Below are 22437 nucleotides of genomic sequence, written 5' to 3'. Positions count from 1 at the left end.
GGCTCTGCTTTCTCGTGCTCACTCTGTCTAAATGTTTTTTTTTGTGTTGATCATCAAATATCTGCACACCGTTTTTTACTTCAATTTGTGATTTGTCCGTTGATTAATAAACTTTCATCTCGTCACTGCAATCATGTACTAAAAGATGGCTCAGACAAAAACAGTTTTTTTCTAACTTCTTGTGAAATCTGTATAAATCTGTATTAAATTTAGGGAATCTGTATAAAATCTGTATTCTGTATTTGATCTGTATGAGGTTGTGAAAATCTGTATAATACAGATAAATCTGTATAAATGGCATCTCTGATCGAGTCCAAAAATGGGTATAAATACCGAGAAATCGGTATAGTTGGCAGCGCTGCCCATAACAAACTTTGACTTCGGCTCGCACACATTCTTATTTCGTATATGAATAGATCTGCGCACTCTGCATCGGTGTGAGTAACAGAGACGTCAAATTGCTCAATTGTCGTCAACAGAGATGCCAGATATTTTCAGAGAAAATCTGTATTACACTGTATACAAAATCTGTGTTTATCTGTATTCACAAATAAAATGAAATTTCTGGAATAAAATGATGTTGAACGCTATCTCAACAGATTAAGGTTATAGAATGAGAGTTTCTTTGAGAATTTTTTTAATTTTCGTAGTTCACAAAAATATGTGAAGACGAAATTTAATACACATGGTTTTTCAAAAGCATACACACTAAGATTTAATTCCTTTGTTCGGTAATATTTTTGACGAGGTCTTTCGGTAATCTATAGAAATAACCGATATTTCGGTACATGGGTTTTATTTTACAACAATTATGCAAATTTTCACCGAACGATCAGTTTAACATAAATTTTCATTACAGAATTCTGTATTAGATATACATTTGATACGGTAAATCTGAATAGTCGCCGAATACGATAAAAATCATACTGTCCGATTGGTAAAGATATCTTCCATAACCGAACTTCTGTGAAAACTGATTGTCATGAAACGAACTGTCAAACAGTTATTAAAATATTCAGTGAATATTAAGTTATTCAGAAAATATTAACCAAACGAAAAAAATGTTGAAGGGTTCATCGAATGGATTGAGGTACAGGTGATACAAGTATTTAAGACATTAGAGCCACTAATAGCTTTTTGTTTACTTATAGGCAGAAAATATTTTTGTATCACTTGTCTACTTGCTGCCAACACAAATCGTTCAAGAGTAATTTTTGTCGAACTCGACTCTTTTTAAATTTCTCGTGGAATAAAACCATTTTCTCCATTCGTTTTTGTGAATATGTGTTGTTTTTTGAAATCCGAAAATCCAGAATTTTTACCACAGGAAAACAAACAAACAAAAATTACCGAACAATCTGTTAGATCCATTTGGTTTATAGTTGACGGTAGTTGTTTGACAGTTCAGCAATTACCGAACGATCAGTAATTAATTCAATTACCGAACTGATTACCGAACGTTCAGCTGTTGAAAATTTGGTAAAAAATTACCGAATACTGCGAAATTTTCTAAGTGTGTAGTCTTGGCATTACATTCCTTTTGTGAAATTTGGCCTTTCTGTTTCAACGGACTTCGCAGCCGATTCTTAGTGTACAGAATTATTGCATGGCTAGTACTATGGATCCTACTGACACTAAGAATGTTTTTTCAACCACAATTAAATTTCAATTCCATATACTTCTCTAGATTTAAAAGTTGACTTAATATGACAGTCAGGTCATACAACTCTCAGGCCGCAGATAGAATAAACACGAGAAGCTGATCCGAGCTGGTGGATGGCATTAGCAGGCCAAAAGAGGGAAGCATACTTTCAGCAAGCCAAAGGGGCCCTGTTAGAGTGCAAGCGATAAATTTGCTGTTTTCCCTCTGACAAGGTCCTTTCAATTTACTGTAATTACATCACTCGCTAGTACGAAGTTTGGCTCTGCTTTCTCGTGCTCTACGGCCTTAGCCTAACAATAGAGCTTCAAATTGTAATATAATTGTTTTTTTTTTGTGTTGATCATCAAACATAGGCAGTCAAATTTTTACTTTAATTTGTGATTTGTCCGTTGTTTAATAAAATTTCATCTCATCACTGCAATCAAATACTAAAAGATAGCTCAGACGAAAACAGTTTATTTTTTCTTCATTACTATTTATGAAATCTGTATAAATCTGTATTAAATTTAGGGAATCTGTATAAAATCTGTATTCTGTATTAGATCTGTATGAGGATTTAAAAATCTGTATAATACAGATAAATCTGTATAAATGGCATCTCTGATCGTCAATATTTCGAAAGCACACCAACGTTGCCAGGTATACCGATTTATCGGTATTTATACAGATATTTGACCTCTATATTGTGAATTGCTAATATCTCCAGAGAATCACCCAACATACGGGACCAGTAAATATATGATTGGACTTACCTTGAAGACTGTCTGATTCCAAATGTGAGGCAACTCACTGTTGATTCTTCTACGCGTTTATTCCAACGCCTTCTTTGATATATCATATCCCACATATATCACAATACTGATATGTACTCCCAAAATACCGATAACTCACAGATCATACAGATAAATACCGATTTTCGTTAATAGCAAGGATAAACAGAGAAAAGGTTTGTTTTGCTGACATTTCCGTGAACTTCTTTTGACGAGCTTCTGATACCGATTTGGTAGATTTTTGCGCCGAATACAGATTTTTGGAAAAATGACCTGGCAACGCTGAATCACACTGTCTCATCTTGTCTTAGATTCTATTTGTTTAATTTCGATACTGGACTCGATCTACTTTATACTTGAGGATTTGTTTTATCTTCGATGGCCAGTTCGAAGCGTGTCTATCATAAAATTCTGGAGCTGAACAAATCCCAGGAAGGCGTTCGATATTTAGTTAATCGTAATCCGCGAAATTTAGAGAGATTGCGTATTGCGTGCAAACCGGATGGCTACCACCTGGAGAAACCGGGCCGAAATTATTGGCATAAGTATATGAATTTTTCTGCTAAAAGTTAGTTCAGCTTCTTAGAATGTGAGATTTTAGATTGGATCTAATGGCTAGTAATAAGTACGTAACGGCAAAACTGCTTCATAATCGAAATGGAACTGTTATCGAAAGCTGCACCTCAGAGTGGGCAATAAAACAGCATTTGTTTAAAGGGAATGACACTTCCGCATATATAAATTTGGCTAAGGTGAATGATAAATTTAAAGCCACAGTTTGTGGTTAATTCTTATATTTTTTCAGATATTTGCTATACGTTGCATGGAAGCAGGATTAACTGAAATGCGATGCGATATCCAACCAAATCCAAACGGGAAAGTAGAAAAATTTCTCAAAACATTAAGAGATTATGGCATTACCCTACAGGAGCCGAATCGAATAAAATCAATTCAACCATGGGATATGATACGACCTGAGAAACCGTGGGAAGTTACAGAATAACTATAGATTTCGTTTTCATTTATTTGTCAGCTTCAGTTAGTAAAGTAACTAAATATATTTGCACATTTCTTCATTGTTCGTACTTGTCTTTGATGTCGTCCCAAAGTTTCTAGAATAATAACAATAATTATGTAATGATGAATGGAAAATATGAAGGTAACTTACTCCTTTATTATACGACCTGAAGAAGGAATCAGTAGCTAAATCAAAACCACGCTCGAAAAAGAACACGGTTAGAGCAACTCCCACGAAATAAGTGGAACTTCGCTTGAGAACTAGATTGTTTAATACCTTCATTTTTACCGAGCTTGCCTTCTTAACACACTCTGAACTGTTCAAAGAACTAGGAATTGAAGTTTGATTTTGACAATCCGTTGGCGTTGACAAACAGAGTTGCCATTTTATAATCTTGAAACAAATCGCTTTGGTTATATATTGATATGAAAAAGCATATAAAATTGAAGTGGTGTTTACATATGAATCGATCGTGCAAATTTTTATGAGTGTAAAAATCTTATTTTAAAAGAAAATAAAAACGGTGATCTGTGACGCAGAATCTGTTTAGCAAAATAGATTAAGAAATCTACAGTTTTGCAGAAACTTCTGTAAATAGTACCCTGTTGACAAGCATGTTTATTTTCTTATAACACGCTTATATATGTCTACACAAATAATAAGAACCATATTTACTCAAAAGTTGAGTTGTGAACAAAGACGCCATTTATGCAGATTTATCTGTATTACACAGTTTACATCAAATCGAACTGCACAGTATGAAAGTGTGGTGAATAAAGGACTATTCACACATATCCGGTCCGGTTCAGTGCCGGCACGACAACATGCACGGATACTGATATTATTTCAAGACATGCTTGCTGACAGTAGAGTCTTTTTTTCAGATTTACAGACTTGTGCAACCCTGTCTGAAGATATTTGAAATTTTTATCTGGCATTCCTGGTTTTGTGTTTGTTTGAAGCTGCGTTGCCAGGTTATTTTTTCAAAAATCTGTCTGACTAAAATTTATTTGGATTTGTCTGGGTCTACAATATACAAGGAAATTTTTGCCGGGTTTCATTTTCAGTGAGCAAAAAAAATAAAAAAGGTCTCCCCACCTATCGTATAGAGGCCAAAACCGTAAAGATCTAGCAAGATCTGACAAAATCTGGGGAAAAAATGGAAAATCTGGGAAAATTTGGAAAATCTGGCAAAAGATCTGGTTAGTTTAGGTATCTGGTGAAACGAGAAAAATCTGGCAACGCTGGTTTGAAGTGACATTAATTGTATGCAAGACGTTTAAGATTGAATTGTGGTTTTAGCGGTCCTTCCTTATAGCATAAATCAAATAAATTTGATTTATGCTTATAGTGACACTACAAAGGAAAGAAAGATTGAATTGTAACATAATTATTTGTAATTTTCTAAAATATGAGGTCGGAAAACAATAAAGGTATTTCCTTGTATAATTTGTTTTAGTTTTGAATAATACATCTTTGTTTAAATAGAATGTAATACTTTAATGGAAAGTTTGATCAAGCCAAAAGAACTTCGTCGGTTCCGGGAAACCAAAGGACGAAGTGTTGAAAAGTTGCTACCGACAAAAAAGATTAGAGTGTCGAAAATAATTCAACTGCCCAATGCGCGAAAAAAACTTTCTCGCAAAGAAATCGCTCAAATGGGGTTGTATTCGCTTCCTGAAGATACAATATGTTACAAACAAATGGTTCCTCTAAATCGGTTATGGCGAAAATATATATCTCGTTACCTAGGAAAGGAAAAAATACCTGATGCACCCGACTTACAGTACAATCAGATGACGTAGCTCCCGGTGAAACGATTGATTCGGTTAGGTTTAAATTTGTTTATTAATTGTAGATTGGATTTGTTGAAGGCGGATTACCATGGAGCGAAAATAAGTGTGATTAGAGCGAGAAATCCTAGTCTTGTTGGTATAAAAGGCATAGTTATATTAGATACAAAAGGAACTTTCAAGATTGTTTCACGAGACGATAGAATGCGCAGTAAGTATGCCAAATTTATATGTAATGTAACATGTAACATTGAATGAATTAAATTTTCAGCTATACCAAAGGTTGATTCTGTCTTTCAGATACATTGGAATAATATTGATGTTACCATTTTTGGTAAGCATTTAAATTCAAGGCCCGCCGAAAGATCAACGAAAAAAATAAAAACATTTTCAGAGTGTGATTTAAATTAACAAAATTGTTTTAATTCTCTTATTATAGTACAATCAAGTATATTACTCTTTTGGATATATTTTTCACCTTACGTTTATTCAGACTCTGTCAGCTTGAAGCGACATCAATCTTTAGTTCAGCAACGCCATCGCACGGCATCACATTTAACTATCATGTCAATTATGTGGGTGTGTAGTGGTGCGAGGGTGCCATAATAGCAAAAAAGAATGTTGCCAATGAATTTTCCGGGAATGTGAGAGAGAGAGTCACTTATAGTCACTCTTTCTATTAGAGTGACTATAATCAGAGTGGCGACAGCTGTTCGTTTGGAATGACAGCTCCCAGTTCCAAACGAGCAAACGACCTGTCAATTCAATGTAAAGCTAATGGAATGTTTTGAATTGTTGCCAAAATTACGGATGAGATGTCGTCACTTTGGTTATAGGCACTCTACTTTCTATTATGATGTCTTTGTTTATTAGAATCGGTTCATCTATTTCCGCACAATTTTGGCGTCCATCCGTTGTTCCTACAGAACCGAATGAAACACTATTTTTGATAGCTGTACATGTATTTACACTTCAAACTGGAATAATTCATTTTAATTATAATATGCCAGAATAATTACTTCAACCAGTACTTACAAAATAGTGTAATTAAATCAAACTGACGGCAAGAGCATCAGTGGCATAAAGAATCCAATAACCCTGTTATTACACTCGTTAAAGCATTAATGCTAATAAACTGTATCAAACATTTCTTACCATCTAATTGTACAAAAATCAATTATATTCGTATTATATCAGACTACGATCACTGCTTGCTCGAAGTCACTTCCTCCTTGCTGTCCGAAATGTCAGTGTTCGTTTCCTCGCTCAGCCGTGTTGCCAATCGTGTTGACTCCGCGGCAACATACCCCCACAGACTAACAGACATGACAGTATGTGTAAATTCTTATAAAAATAATTTTTCGTGATGCACTAGTTCCACCTATATTGTACTGCGCGAACTATTTACTATCTGTACACCCCTTGTGATATGTATAAGTTTTTTTACTAGTTGGTTTCCCCTCGTTTGTCAACACCGATCAGCTGCTTGCAGGGATGCCTGATTTCATCAAAATATTTGAAAATGAATCGTCACAATAAATTTTTGGATTACGTTGATAATATATTTAACTTTTTCGCGATGTTGGAAGGTAACCATTTATTTGACTCAACGTTGTTCATCTAGACTATTTTTTATTTTGTTGGAAGTTTTACCCGAAATTAAGTGGCGGCAGACCAGAAGTAAGTAAATATTGGTTAGATTTTGTATTGCGTTGGAGGATGAGAAGTAGGCACAATTATGTATATAGTTTTGGCAATATGTATTAAATCTGTACCCTGCATGAAATTCGCATGGAGGTATACAACTCAATACATTACAGGTAATTCTGTATGAATGGCAACTCTGTTGGTAAATGAAAAAAATAAACACAGTCTAGATGACAGACAGGATGTTTTTGATAGGGTAACGTGGCGCCATCATGACATATGTGAGTACTGTCCCAAATAAAGGAATATTCAAAATGACCGTTAAAATGATTGAAGAATCTAATTTGAGTGTCCTGTCTGTTAGTCTGTGATACCCCCTCCCGTAAGGATGGGTGGAAATCGGACTCATCTTTACCAACTTCGCCAACGTCTAACACGGCGAGCTTCGACACTGGTCGACGGTATATTCCCGAAGACTTTTGAACTAGTACCTGACGGACTCGACCATCCGAACTAGCAATCGCTTCCAGTACACGCCCACGAATCCAACTATTTCTACGCGCCTCATCAATGATCACCACCAAATCACCTGGTTGAACGGGCCGAACCTCATCAAACCATTTCGTACGTTTTGTTAGCGTCGGAAGATATTCACGTATCCAGCGGGTCCAAAACAATCCAGATTTCTTTGAATCAAATCCCAAGAGTTTCGAATGGAGTATTTGTCTGTGGTCGTAGAAACTGGTTGCTTAAGGCCATTCGAACTGCCGAGGAGGAAATGGTTAGGGGTCAATGCATCATGTTCCGCCGAATCGAGAGGTAAGTAGGTTAGAGGACGACTGTTGACTATATATTCTGCCTCCACGAGCATCGTTTGCAAGGATTCATCGTCAAGTTTACGGTCTTGAGGAAGGTTAATTAGAGCAGCTTTCACAGATTTCACCATTCGCTCCCAGGAGCCTCCCCAGTGTGGTGAAGAAGGGGGGTATGAAAACCCACTTAGTTTGAGCGTTAGTAAAAGTTTCGGAAACCGAAGTTTCGATTTGTTGAATCTGTTCTTTAAGAAGAAGATTGGCTCCCACGAAATTTTTCCCATTGTCGGAATAAATTTCTATGGGAGGTCCCCGGCGACATACGAACCGACATATGCACGAGATACAGGACTGTGTAGACAACTCATGAGCTACCTCTACATGTACCGCTCGTATCGTAAGACAGGTGAACAACGCGATCCACCTTTTCGCATTCGATCTTCCGACTCTCACCAACATAGGCCCGAAATAGTCCAGACCCACGAAACTAAACGGCCGTACATATGGCGACAAACGAGCAGCTGGTAACGGTGCCATCCTTGGCAGAGCTGGTCGTGCTTTCTGTACCTTGTGCCACTGATATTGTCTCGCGATTTTTCTGATTAGAACGCGAAGTCTTGGCACATAATAATGCTGTCTTAGTTCGTTGAATACAGTTTCCGAGTTTCCATGTAAGAACTTACGATGATAGTGGTCAACTAAGAGGTTCGTTACACGGTGTGACGTAGGAAGTATGACGGGGTATTTTACATTCGAAGATGCTAATTCAGTTGCTCCAATACGCCCATCCAAGCGTATTAGGCCATCTTTTCCCAATTTCGGTGACAGCGTGTACAGGTTGCTTGATCGCAGGAGTCCCATTCGTTCCTTTTCAGGAAGAAGTTCGTTTCTGAATAGAAGTACCCGTTCATCGGCGTATACTTCTTTTTGAACTAGTTTCCAAATCAATGTTTCCCCTTCTCGTATCTCCTCTTGACTCAGTGCTAACCGTCTTGTGCCAGCGACTCCAATTTTCTTCCGCTTCCAAAAGGTAATTGCTCTCACCAAATAGGCTGACGATCTCGAAAGACGATTCCAGCTTGAGAAGCGTTCGAAATGAATTAACGTTGTTGGCAGAGTCTCTTGATGGATAAGACACGGACGAATTTCTTCATTTGTGGCGACTGTTGCAGGTTGTTTTGGCCAGTCATCTTCGGGCAAACATAGAAAGTTAGGTCCTACGTGTCGTGATTTTTCTTGAAATTCTGCTATCTTTGTTCATCCTTTCAATTTTCAGGAGGAAAATGCACCCGTTCTTCATGGAACTCGTCGAGTCAATCCTGTCATTTTTTTTCTGCTTCCAGACTACTTAGATTGAGATTTGTCTTTATCGCAATAATTACCGTTGTTTTATAGAATTTGGAATACAATTTATAAATATGCTAAAACTACATTGCGTCATTTAGTAAAACAATATAATTATTGTTTACAATATTATTTGAGTTGTACTTGGATTACTAAGTAATTCAATCATAATAATATTTATTTCACGATGTATATATTTTTTTTTATTCTCTTTTGTGACTGGATTATTCTACCACATTCGCCACCACCTGCACTCTACTACTTATCATAAACAATCTAAATTAATTTGTCATTAAAGGTTATTGGTTTCAGCAGACCTGTTTTGGCGCTAGAACACTCTTCGCTGATTAAGCAAAATGGAAATTTATGTTTTTAAATCACTTTAATATCAGTGATCTAATATTCCAGTAAAACTGACAAATCATCAACTGAATATATTTTTTTTGACATGACATGTTGAACGTGATACTGTGTGATGGCGTTGCTGAACTGAAGAGATTTGGCTCTATGCTGATGGCAGGGTCTACAATAATGCAGACACTGTAATCAATAATGAAAATCAAACAATTTCTAATATTGATAAACGGAGACTAGTTCAAAACTAAAAAAATCAAAGCATGGGATGCTCAATCAATTTGGTGGTACTAGAATAATTCCCAGCCGACAAATGTGTTTTACATTTCTTCAATTTCGCTAATCGAAACTCTTTTGCTAACAAAAACGGTTTTACTATAACGATTAATCACAAAACTGCATGAAAGTTGTTTTTTAGAATTAACCGCAGAAGCCGTTTTCGATTTGAATTCAAACCAATTAGTTTAAAACAGCTAATGAATCGCTAGTCATACCTTGGGAAAATTCATCAATTTTACGCGAGTGTTAGAAACTGATTGACGCAAAGTAATTTAATCATTTCCAAAAAAATATCCTTACGAAATTGAGCTGATTTTTAGACGCGTCTATAATTACTTGTTTCCAAAAACTCCCCTTGAGTTTATAATAATTTGAGCAGGAATAACTTATTTTAACAAAACGGGACAGGTTATTAAACGATGTTTAGATTGAACACATGAAAAAAAAATCAGTTTTCACATCAAGTCGATTTTGTTAAAGCTTTACCTGTCGAAAGCTCAAATAATTTCGTAGACTTTGTTTTAAACAGTTTATCAGCGATCTAGCTTTTTTTTTACAATTCAAATCAGAGCTGAAATTTGTTTTTTTGTCATTAGCTTTACCTGTCGAAAGCTCAAATGAAAATGTAACCAGCCAAAATAATATTTTTAAACCGGTTTGCAGTGATCTAGCTTGACCTAACGCGCCATTCATTTATTTTCGTGACCTGTCGCACGAGAGACTGCATCACTGGTTATCGGTTTGGCTGATACTTGAAATAGTTTGACCTGTCGCAAACTTTTCTCTTTTACCGGTCTCAATCCTTTCATCGGTCTGATTTCCTGAAATATGACTTTGGACTTTCATCGTTATACTTACATTTCGGGAGTTTACGGTGCTGCGCCATTGTCGTGATTTTTCTTGAAATTCTGCTATCTTTGTTCATCCTTCCAATTTTCAGGAGGAAAATGCACCCGTTCTTCATGGAACTCGTCGAGTCAATCCTGTCATTTTTTTTTCTGCTTCCAGACTACTTAGATTGAGATTTGTCTTTATCGCAATAATTACCGTTGTTTTATAGAATTTGGAATACAATTTATAAATATGCTAAAACTACATTGCGTCATTTAGTAAAACAATAGAATCGATCCATAAAAACCGTTTGCGAACCGAAATTGTATGGTTTTCGATGACAAATGACAGCAAACGTGCACCCAACAAGGCAGCCATTAATTCTAACCGTGGAATTGTAACGTGTTTTAGCGGAGCGACCTTGGTTTTCGCAGCCACCAAAAACGCAGCCATTGAAAGCTTCCATCTGAACGTCTGATCCGAAAGTACAGTGCAGTTGAGTATGCAGCTTCACTCGCATCCACGAACACGTGTGCTTGCAACGAGTCGTACAGCATTGCACTGGCGTCGTGAAAGTAGCATCGAGGAATTCTGAAGTTACTCACTTGTTTGATTAAATCTATCCAACCTAACCAGCGTTCGAAATGTTTATCGTTGACCGAATCGTCCCATTTTATTCCAGTGCGCCATATATCTTGCAAAAGAATTTTCCCGTGGACCAAAAAGGTAGCCAGCAATCCCAAAGAATCAAAAAGGCTCATTACTGTTTTCAAAACCATCCTTTTTGTCGGCCTATCACCCATTTTCATTGCGGTTCTAAAACGATCAGTGATGGAAGTAGAAAAGCCAAGTTCATCACTCTCTGGAAGCCACAGCATACCCAGAACACGTTCAGCAATGTGGCCTTTTCCCGATGTCAGGTGTTTAATATCTGCGTTCGAAACCTCACCGAAGTGGTCTAGTACAGATTTACTATTAGAGATCCAATTGTGGATGGCAAACCCTCCTTTTGAATGGATCTGTTACATTAGTTATTAGTCGGGTTCTCACACACGCTAAATTTGTTCTCACCTATATTCAATACAATATTTCTCCCTCTCCCTTCAGTTGAATAAAGTCACTTGTATCGAACAGACTTTTGCTCTGTACCATATCCGTAACATGGTGTCAGGAGCACTCGCGACATAAAGTTCGAAAAGTAAAACGTTCGTAATCGTCGGTCATTAAATATCCGAGATCGCGTTGTACGTAATAAAGAAAGCGATTTAAACTTTCTTCGCGAATCATCCAAATGGAGGAGCTAGCAAAGCTGTTGGAACACCAAAATAAGCTATTCGAGAAGCTGATTCGCCAGCAGGGAGAGCCCCCGGCGGTAGCACCTGGGCCCCAAAATGTGCCGCTTCCTCCGCTATTGTGCCTTGAAGGTGACATGGATGAAAATTTTTCATTCTTCGAGGACAACTGGAAAAATTTTGCCACAGCAGTGGGCATGGACGCGTGGCCTCCGGCAGACAATGCGAAAAAGGTTAGCTTCTTATTGTCAGTCGTCGGCACCGAAGCACTGAAAAAGTTCTGCAATTTCGACCTTACCGAAGCGGACAGAAGATTTCTTCACGGCCAGCCAAGCAGCTACGGAGAGCATTGACGATTACACGGCCCGTTTGAAGTCGTTGGCAAAGCCGGCGAAGTTTGGAGCACTACTAGCGGAGATGATCACCTACAAGCTGGCCACATCCAACAAATGGCCACATCTTCGTTCAAAAATGCTCAAGATGGCCGATTTGACGTCACCGAAGGCGATAGATCTGTGCCGTGTGGAGGAGATTACGGCAAAGCACGTCCAGTCTCTCTCATCTGACAAACTACCGGAAGTGAACAAGCTAAAAGCTTCATCCTCGAAGGCTCGTCTGTGCAAGTTCTGTGGGGAATGGCATTCGTTCACTAAAGGTTCTTGCCCAGCTTTCGGAAAAAAATGCAAGCTGTGCTCTGGGAAGAACCACTTCGAAAAAGTTTGCCGAAAGAATCCAGCGAATTCGTCGAAACGCAACCGTACGCGTCGAGTGAAGAAAGTAAAGGACGACACATCCGAGGACAGCGACCAGTCGGAAGACTCGGAAGTTGGTGAAATTGGCCAAATTTTCGACAACTCGAAGAAAGGAGGAAACGTCCTGGCGGAAATATCTCTGAAGGTGAATAGCAATACCACACACAGGTGCCAATACCAGCTTGATCGGCTACGACTGGTTGTGCAAACTAACCGGAGAATCAGATCCAGAGTTGCTCCCGTCACCGTACAAACTCCAAGCATTCGGTGGGGGAACAATCACTGTCCTTGGCCAAGTTAAACTTCCCTGTAAACGCCAGAAGAAGAAGTACTTGCTGGTTTTGCAGGTCGTCGACGTCAACCACAGACCACTACTATCTCTGAAGGTTTGCACAAAGTTTGACCTGGTTAAGTTCTGCAACTCCGTCAACGTGGTACCAGCTCAACCGGCACTAGAAGACCCAAATGTGCTGCAGATATATCGCATCGAAGCCGAAAAAATCGTCGGTAAGTTCAGTGACGTTTTCCGTGGATATGGGAAAATGAGCGGAGAAGTCACTTTGGAAATCGACGAGAGTATTACGCCGGTGATACAGCAGCCCCGCCGAGTGCCGATTGCTCTGCGACCGAAGCTGAGAGCCGAACTTGACCAACTGCAGAAAGACGGAATCATTACGAGAGAATATCATCACACCGACTGGGTGAGTAATATTCTCCTTGTGAAACGTGGTATTCCAGGCTCCGAGTCGATTCGGATTTGCTTGGATCTTATTCCGTTAAATAAGGCGTTAAAAAGACCCAATCTACAATTCGTAACGCTGGATGAAATTCTGCCTGAGTTGGGCCAGGCGAAGGCACGGAAAGGTTTCTGGCACGTAGTGCTGGATGAACCAAGCAGCAAGCTGACGTCAGGTGGCTGAGACTTCCATTTGGCATATCTTCAGCCCCCGAAATATTTCAATCCAAATTGCAAGAGATCATCCAGGGGTTGAATGGTGTGGAGTGCCTGGCCGACGATGTCCTGGTGTACGGTCGGGAACTGCATCGATTCATTGGGATGGTCACGTATCTCAGCCGGTTCATTCCAAACCTGATCTCCGAAAAGGTGCCATGGCAACGGACTAAAGCTGAGGATGAAGAGTTCTCTATTGTAAAATCGCTAGTATTGCGGTATTACGATGTGCGTGAGCCGCTGACAATCGAGTGCGGCGCAAGCTGCTTCGGACTCGGAGTGGCCATCTTCCAAAAGGGTGGTATCGTCGGCTATGCATCGAGGACGCTGACAAACACGGAGAAGAATTACGCCCAAATAGAGAAGGAGTTACTGGCAATTCTTTTCGCGTGCGTGCGCTTCGATCAACTGATCGTGGGAAATCCCTGCACTACGGTGAAGACCGATCACAAGCCTCTGATCAACATATTCAACAAGCCACTGTTAACAGCTCCGAAGAGGTTGCAGCATATGCTCCTGAACTTGCAGCGCTATCAGTTAAAACTGAAGTTCGTCGCCGGAAAAGAAAACATCGTGGCGGACGCGATCTCTCGCGCCCTTCATGATGACCCAGCTGCACGCAACGAATATCAAAAGTTGAACATCTACAAAGTCTTTCAGCAGCTGGAAGATTACAACGTGAGTGGCTACTTAGTATCTCCGACAGCTGTTTGAGTGGTATCATGGAGGCCACCAAGCAAGATGCAGCTCTGCAAGCAGTGATGGATTACATCCGAAATGGTTGGCCCAATACCATTGACCGGGTGCCGACTGCCGTCAAAGTTTACTTCAAGTATCGGAGCGAGATGGACTGGTGTTCAGGAACGATCGGATTCTGATCCCGTCAGTCCTGCAGCGGTCTATGATCGACAAAGTACACGTGAGCCACAACGGCATCGAAGCAATCCTAAAGCTCGCACGAGAAAACATTTTCTGGCCGGGAATGAGCGCGCAGATTACGGATGTGGTAAAGGAATGTACTATCTGCGCCAAATTTTCGCTAAGCCAGCAGAAACCATCGATGCAGAGTCACCCAGTTCCAGTCTACCCGTGGCAAATCGTTTCCATTGATGTGTTTTTCGCCTCCTACCGTGGCAAGAAACACCAGTTCCTTGTAACAGTGGATCATTACTCTGATTACATTGAGTTGGACATTCTCAAAGACATGTCCGCCAGAAGTCTAGTTGAAACCTGTAAAAAAAACTTTTCTCGACACGGAATTCCGCAGATCGTCGTCACGAACAAATGGGACCAACTTCGGGAACGAGGAAATGAAGCAGATGGCGACCAAATGGGACTTCAAGCACTCGACTTCTTCCTCACACCATCAACAAGGGAACGGGAAAGCGGAAGCAGCCGTCAAAATCGCGAAGCGGTTGCTACAAAAGGCAGAAGAAACCAATCAAGACATTTGGTATGTTTTACTTCACTGGAGGAACATCCCGAACAAGATAGGCAGCAGCCCGGTGAGCAGATTGTTTTCACGCAACACAAGATGCGGAGTTCCAGCCTCGATGAAAAAATACGGTCCTCGAATTGTGCAAAATGTCCCGGAAACAATCCTGGAAAACAAGAGGAAGGTGAAGTACTACTACGATCGAAAGTACTTTTGAAAGTCTCGCAACCTACCTGCACTGCAAACTGGAACGCCTGTTTACGTATAAGCACATCCGGAAAGCAACAAGTTCGGGACACCAGGAACGATTAACGAGAAGCTAAGCGACCGATCGTATGTGGTGGACGTTGACGGTTCTTGCTACCGGAGAGATCTGGTGAACATCAAGCCGCGTAATGAACCAGAATCAAGCCCTCTCTACTCGATTCCAGCTAGTTCACCACAAAACAGTGACAGCACAACACCTACCATTGACGCAACACCTGGACTGCAATTGATTCCGCCGCCGTCTACTGCGACTGAATCAAACGAGAAAACAACACCAGTGGCCACTCCCGTTGTCAACAAATCAGCTGATGCACCCGAGATGACACACGGCAGGGGCAGCAAGGGTGCTGCGGTCACCACCAACAAATCGAACAAGCAGACCACAGATGCGACGTTCAGACCGAAACGTGAGAGAAAACTTCCGAGCAAGTATGAAGACTATGTTATGGATGATTAATTTTTATTTTTAAAAAAGAGAAGAGGATGTTACATTAGTTATTAGTCGGGTTCTCACACACGCTAAATTTGTTCTCACCTATATTCAATACAATATTTCTCCCTCTCCCTTCAGTTGAATAAAGTCACTTGTATTGAACAGACACACTAGTCTTTTGCTCTGTACCATATCCGTAACAGGATCAGTCGCACTGCTTCAGCGACAGATTTTGCCTCATCGACCGTTTCAAAACTGTCAAGGTAATCATCCACGTAGTGGTTTTGAATGATACCTTGTACTGCTCGTGGGAATTTATCAGTGAACTCAAGCGCGTTTTTGTTTTTACAAATTGCGCCCCGAAGGTGGCGACATCCATCAGAAATACTTTTGGCTCTTTATCTGAGCTTTCGCGCCATAAGAAACGTTGGGAGTGCTTATCGCGATCATTAATCCGAAGTTGGTGGAACATCTCCTTGATGTCACTCGAGATCGCCACCGAATATTGCCGGAATCGAAACAAGACTGACGGCAGGGGTGTCAAAAGATCGGGTCCCGATAGAAGGACGGAGTTTAAAGAAATACCGTTTACTCTAGCCGCCGCGTCCCATATTAACCTTACTTTTCCCGGTTTGTTGGGGTTAGTAACCGCGCCAAGAGGAAGGTACCAAATACGCCTTGGATCCGCGGATTCCAACTCTTCAGTCGAAGCACAATGAGCGTAACCTTTTTGTTGGTACTCAGCGATTTGACGATGAATATTTTCCTTTAACGTTTCATTACGGTGCATACGACGTTCCAAACATTCCAGTCGTCGAATTGTCATCATATAACTGTCCGGTAGTTCTACGTAATCGTGTCTCCATAGCAACCCAGTCGTGGAACGGTTGCCGATTCGAACGGTCGAGCAACATGTTGGCTCGCTTATCGCTATCGGATTCCAAAAGTATTTTTGAACTTACACTACAGTCCTCTGTCGCAATGTAGTCCCGCACCATTTCGTTAAGACTCTCACAATCGCAAACGTGGAAGTTGAGAAAATTTAACGATTTTCTTGTGCCGGAGAGGCTACCATACACGGACCAGCCTAACCGAGATTTTACTGCTATGGGTCCATCATCACCTTCTTTAACTTTCAGCGGTATAGCCAGCGACAAATCTCGGAGACCAATCAACAATTGTGGCTTAGCATTCTCATAACTGCGAATTTCTAAACCCTTGAGGTGCCCGTATTCACGTTGTAGTTCATCGAAACGTACGGTTTGCGATGGAAGATTGAGACAACTTATCGTCCGGGCATTTCTCAGAGGATATCGCCTACGTCCGCCACGCTGTGAAACTTCTAATGTGACCAGCTGGGATTCGTCTTCCAATCGGGTCATATCACCAGTCCACTTCAAGCACAAAGGAACGTTCGGTCCTTCGATGCCAATCTGTTCGGTTAAACTTCTTTCAACGAGCGTTGTCGATGACCCCTCGTCGAGAAAAGCGAAAGTATTCACGGATTTTGTTTTGCCGTGAATGGTGATAGGAACAATCCGGAATAATATCGATTGTCCACAATGATGAAAGGCATGATTCTCAAGAGACGAAGATGTAGATTTATTCTGTATTTCTGCATGGAGCAGTGGATGGTACCGGAACTGACACCCGTTTATACCGCATCGTTCAGTACTACGACATGTTCGACGGCCATGTGTATTCAAACAGGTTCTACACAATTTCAAAGAATGAATGGCTTTCCATCGATCGGCAACACTACTCTCTTTGAATTTTGCACAGTCTCTGACGCGATGGTCTCCTCTTTCACAAACTAAGCATTTTCTTGGAGAATCTGCTCGTTTCACATCCTTCTTTGGTGATACCGTATTCTCACTGTGAGCATGCAGGAAACCTTTTTCCCTAGGTCCACTCTTCTCCGGTTTACCACGATTTCCTATAAACAATACCACTTTGCTATCGGATTCTCTCACTGACGACATGAAATCGCTAAATACTTTTAGCGTGGGTACGGAATGAAGTGCCAGATGCTGAGCCCACTGTAGCTTAACATTCGCCGGCAGCTTTTCAACGAGCTCTTGCAGGAGAACGGGATTGGAGAGGTGATCATGTTGGCCTGCTGAGATAAGATGTTGCGTTAGATTTCTCACGGTTAAACCGAATTCGATAAGCGTCTCTAGCCGTTCACTCTTTGGAGTAGGACAATCCCGTACATTCCTAATCAACTTATTAATAATGATCTCAGGTCTACCGTAGAGTGTCTGAAGTGTCCTAATGACATCAGGAACTGATGCTGGGCTCAATAAGTAGTACCGTACTGACTTTAAGGCTTCGCCTTTCAGACATCGTTGTAATCGAGCAAGATTTTCGCCCAGATTATACCCACATACCGCTGTTGAGTTGTTGAAACTACTTATGAAGATAGGCCACTCTTCGGGATCTCCTGAGAATTCCGGCAAATCGCGAGGCATCATGTCATGTAGAGCAGCTATTTGCTCTGGGGAAGGCCTACGAGTCGAGACTGTCCTGAATGGAATTTCGTTACTACCGGGAATCAGGAATCAGGAATCAGAACAAATTGGCTCAAATGGCACGTTCCCCTTGATATTTGGAGATTTGTGCCTTGCCATCAATTTGTTTTTAGCATCATTTTCCCGATATATAAGAGGGAAGGATTGAAAGGAAATGGTAAGGGTTGGACTAGGAGGATGGGAAAAATTGACGACACAAAAACACATAAAAGCAGAAGTAAATTCTGCACCCCTAAGGGATGCTGAACAATCTGCTGAGGATCACATTTAGTGGAAGCAGAAGGAAATTCTGAACCTCTACGAGGTCCCGAACAGTCTGCTGTTAATAAAACCTCCAACCCCCGAGAGGATTTAGAGATCTTACAAAAGCGACACCATTCTCGGAAGAATGCAGAACGACTCGCAGTATGTACGAGCAGAAGTAAATTCGGTACCCCCCAAAGGACTCCAAACAATCTGCCAAACCCTATTCAAGGTGAATACAGAAGGGATTCATTCACTCCAGGAAGAACGATGAACCCTTCCGACTACAGCTCCCTACCACATTGGGTGAGAAACGAGAGAATATCCTTCAATTTTAGCTCCGCATACACAGACTCAACCATGTATGGAGAACCCAAAACCCGGATACGTAGCTGCGTCAATGCGGGACAGTTACATATCAGATGATATGAAGTACCATAATCGCATTCACACAAATCACACGAATAATACTCAGCACGTTGAATAGTAGCCATGTGATAATTGAGTTTGCAATGTCCAGTCAGAGCTCTGACCAGAATACTTCAATGATACTTGGAGAAATGCAGTAGACACTTTGACATTTTCAGATTTAAATCTGGTAGAAATGCTTTTGTCTGAGCGCAAGTTTGCAAGCTGCGCCAGTAGCTGGCATGTTTGGATGCAGCCCAAGAACGTATCTTGTCCTTTATCCAACTAGTTGAAAGTGGTAAAGCTGGTTCAGGACCAACGAAATCATTCGTTGCACCAGCTCTAGCCAACTCATCAGCCCATTCATTTACAGTATAACCAGAATGGCCGGGTACCCATAAGAAGTAAACAGCATTTGAAATGCTGAGGTCTTCAATTTGAGTTCGACATGCGATCACTAGATTCGACCGTGAGTCATTCGAACTGAGTGCTTTTAAGGCTGCCTGACTGTCGGAACAAAAATAAATACGTTTACCACAGATCCTCTGCTGAAGTGCCGATTGTACTCCACACAGAATTGCGTAGATTTCAGCTTGGAACATCGTACAGTAACTACCAAGTGAAAGAGGCTGTTTTAGCCTCATTTCACGACAGTAGACACCAGCACCACCACGACCATTCAACAGAGAACCGTCCGTATAACAAACTATGTGTTCATCAAGTTGTCGTTCCAGACAACCAGACAACCATTCCTAACGAAGAGGATAGCTCACATTGAATGTTTTAAAAGGAAAACTGCATGTGAGAGTTAGGTCACTAGGAGCGAGTAAATACTCATCCCACGTAACCATTTGAGACCACAAGCGAGTGTAGCTGGTAGCATAATCCAATGGGTTACTGTTCCAAAGCCCTGTAACCCTAAGACGGTATGCACAAGATAATGCTTCTTGTTTTAGGAACACATGTAGTGGTTTAATACACAGTAGCGCATCTAGAGCAGCATTAGGAGTTGTCGTGAATGCTCCTGTCATCGCCATTAGGACCATCCTTAGGAGATGATTTAGCTTTGACTGAACTGTCGCGACTTCTCATTTCTGCCACCATACAAGACATCCATATGCTAAAATTGGTCTAACAATAGTTGTGTAGATCCAATTAATATATCTGGGTTTGAGTCCCCATGATTTTCCAAAAGCTCGTCTGCATTGGCCGAAAGCCATGCAAGCTCTTTCAATCCTGAAGTCAATGTAAGCAGACCAATTCAGTTTTGAGTCAAGAATAACCCCGACGTATTTAACTTGATCGACCACAGTGACCTCTGAACCAAAGAACTGCAACGGACGAGCTCCTGTACTTATCCTACGATGAGTGAAAAGCACCATTGATGTTTTGCCCGGATTCACAGATAATCCAACCTGACAACACCATTGTTCAACAGATCGCAGGGCTTGCTGCATTAAATCAAAGAGAGTGTTAATGCTTATACCGGTCATCAATATATGATAATCGTCGGCAAAACCATAAGTCGGAAATCCAAGGTTATTAAGTTTCCTTAACAAACCATCAGCGACTAGGTTCCATAAAAGTGGGGATAGTACACCACCTTGAGGACACCCACAGACACTCAGCTTTCTAATCTCTGGCCTGCCGAAGCGATGATCAAAGAAGTTGATTGCTAAGCATTGCGTGTATCCAGTAAGGGAAAAACCCAAGATATTCCGTTCACGACTGCAATGTTCAACCTCCTGCAGCCATTCAGCCATCGGCACGGAAATACACCTTGATTTAGGAGTTCCTATTTTTGTGGCCTTTTACGACATGGAACAGGAAACCAGTGGATCAATTCTTGGTAAAAAATAATTCCGCCGGACGCCACACGGCCTACCTGTTTGGCGGACTCACACCACCGGTACAGGTGGACCGTAGCGTTATTCTTAGCCAGTTGGGAAACCGCTACCGACACTACACGGCTATCTAGGCTGCTCAGAGAGGGAAGTTAACATTGATGGTCAACTTCCATGGATGGCCGAGCAGCCGGATCTCCTGAGAATTCCGGCAAATCGCGAGGCATCATGTCATGTCGAGCAGCTATTTGCTCTGGGGAAGGCCTACGAGTCGAGACTGTACTGAATGGAATTTCGTTACTACCGGGAGGTTTGGCATACGATGAGTGCGCGGGAAAATTCCGCGGCTGATCATCTGGATGTGAGAAATTGAAACCACTTTCATTTTGTACCGCGGGTGGCGGGAGCAACGGCGCTGAAATTGTTTCACTTATGCGCTGTTGTTTCAATTGATTGTGGAAATTATTAGATAACATTCCCGTGGGAAACATGCCAATAGGAACCGCACCAGTAGGAATTGTTCTGGTAGGAACCGCGCCGACAGGAATTGAGTTGAAATAACTCGCGCCAACAGGAACAGCGCCGACGGGAACCGTGCCGGTTAAAACCGTGCTAGTAGGTATTGGGTTGAAATCACTTGCACCAACAGGAACAGCGCCACCAGCAGTTGTGCCGGTAGAAACCGTGCTGGTGGGAGCTGCGCCTACAGGAATTGTGTTGTGAGCTGCGCCGGCAGAAGCATCGCCAACGGGAACAGCGCCTACAGGAAATTTGCCGACGGGATTCACGCCGGCTGAAACCGTACCGGTAGGAATTGCGTTCAAGGGAACTGTGCCGATAAGATCAACGCTGACAGGGAGCGCATCAGTTGGAGCCGTACTGGCAGGAACCGCGCCGGTAGGAACAGCACCGGCAGAAACCGCATCTGCAGCAACCACACCGGTATGAACCGCACTGGTAGGAATTGCGCCGACTGGAGCTTCACCGATAGGAACAGCGCTTACAGGAAGCGCGCCGGTAGGAGCCGTGTCGGTAGGAACCGGCCGGCGTGATACAATAAAAGGATCTAACCGCTTGGGCTTCGGTACTAGCATCTGTTGTTGCAGGTGGATCTGACATCTGTTTAGTTGCTCCTGGAGAGCTTGTAGCTGTAATGAAGTCGGATTTACTTGACAGTCGTGTAAACGCCGTTCGAGTAACAGCACTGAGACACTTCTTGAGTCTGTTGAAACGATTGAACCTCTCGTCGCCCGTTTACAAAAACGGTTGGGATGCAAGCATCTCTGATAACTAAGTTCGACTGAACAGCTGGTTCCGAATTTGGAACCGACATCGCCTGCTGATCGACCCACTGTGAAACGTGATTTGCTCGGTCTCGATTCTCGATCTCATCAATTCGACTACGAACTCTCATGTTCCCGACACTTTCTTCTTCAAGAATACTTTGTTCCAGTAAATGAAATTTTTTAGTAAGGAACCGTTGTTCTAAGTCCAGCTCTAGCTGCTTTTTTGCTAGTGACTTTTGTTCCTCCAGACGTTGCAAACTTAGCTCCAACCGGGCTTTACGGCTAGATCCGGACTTGTTTGAATTAGACTTCGGAATTAGACTTGGAGCGGGGAGCCACCTTGAGCACGTCCAATCTCGCCCCTCTACAGAGTCCGTCACGCCAGCGCATGAATAATGCCACCAGCGGTTACATTTATCGCATTGCACTAAATTATCTGTGGAGTCCGGTCGCTGACAAGCCACGCAGCTGAACGTTTGGCTC

General features: G+C 41.6%; 2 protein-coding genes and 1 long non-coding RNA gene across 4 annotated transcripts; 2 read left to right on the top strand and 1 right to left on the bottom strand.

Moving 5' to 3' along the window:
- The first annotated feature begins 2715 nt into the window (after positions 1-2715).
- Positions 2716-3509, top strand: LOC131438353 (large ribosomal subunit protein uL18m). The gene is made up of 3 exons (XM_058608347.1): positions 2716-2978; positions 3035-3185; positions 3239-3509. Exons 1-3 carry the CDS (start codon positions 2812-2814, stop codon positions 3434-3436), a joined length of 516 nt encoding a protein of 171 aa, XP_058464330.1. The 5' UTR covers positions 2716-2811; the 3' UTR covers positions 3437-3509.
- Positions 3510-4720: 1211 nt separating this feature from the next.
- Positions 4721-5725, top strand: LOC131435798 (ribonuclease P protein subunit p29). 2 transcript variants are annotated; one of them, XM_058604004.1, is made up of 4 exons: positions 4721-4884; positions 4940-5252; positions 5310-5455; positions 5516-5725. In XM_058604004.1, the coding sequence occupies exons 1-4, from the start codon at positions 4863-4865 to the stop codon at positions 5653-5655; spliced, it is 621 nt and encodes a 206-aa protein (XP_058459987.1). In that variant the 5' UTR covers positions 4721-4862; the 3' UTR covers positions 5656-5725. The 2 variants fall into 2 exon arrangements, with proteins under 2 accessions (XP_058459987.1, XP_058459988.1); XM_058604005.1 differs by having other exon boundaries at positions 5545-5677.
- LOC131435799 (uncharacterized) lies at positions 5679-6536 on the bottom strand. The gene is made up of 3 exons (XR_009230543.1): positions 6400-6536; positions 6280-6342; positions 5679-6221 (listed from the first exon to the last, which is right to left on the bottom strand). It is a non-coding gene; the product is annotated as an uncharacterized LOC131435799 (long non-coding RNA).
- Positions 6537-22437: the final 15901 nt, after the last annotated feature.

Source organism: Malaya genurostris, chromosome 3, assembly GCF_030247185.1.
Source record: "Malaya genurostris strain Urasoe2022 chromosome 3, Malgen_1.1, whole genome shotgun sequence".
In the NCBI taxonomy this organism is placed as follows: domain Eukaryota; kingdom Metazoa; phylum Arthropoda; class Insecta; order Diptera; family Culicidae; genus Malaya; species Malaya genurostris.
The sequence above is the reverse complement of the archived record's forward strand: the minus strand, read 5'-3'. Positions and strand labels throughout refer to the sequence as shown.

What these genes read in the sequence shown, in the direction of transcription:
- LOC131438353 (XM_058608347.1), top strand. Translation starts at nt 2,812, where the DNA reads ATGGCCAGTTCGAAGCGTGTCTATCATAAAATTCTGGAGCTGAACAAA. An exon ending in GGCCGAAATTATTGGCATAA is followed by an intron (nt 2,979 to 3,034) that starts GTATATGAATTT and finishes GTGAGATTTTAG; the next exon opens with ATTGGATCTAATGGCTAGTA. An exon ending in CATATATAAATTTGGCTAAG is followed by an intron (nt 3,186 to 3,238) that starts GTGAATGATAAA and finishes ATATTTTTTCAG; the next exon opens with ATATTTGCTATACGTTGCAT.
- LOC131435798 (XM_058604004.1), top strand. Translation starts at nt 4,863, where the DNA reads ATGAGGTCGGAAAACAATAAAG. An exon ending in GAGGTCGGAAAACAATAAAG is followed by an intron (nt 4,885 to 4,939) that starts GTATTTCCTTGT and finishes TTGTTTAAATAG; the next exon opens with AATGTAATACTTTAATGGAA. An exon ending in ACGAGACGATAGAATGCGCA is followed by an intron (nt 5,456 to 5,515) that starts GTAAGTATGCCA and finishes TTAAATTTTCAG; the next exon opens with CTATACCAAAGGTTGATTCT.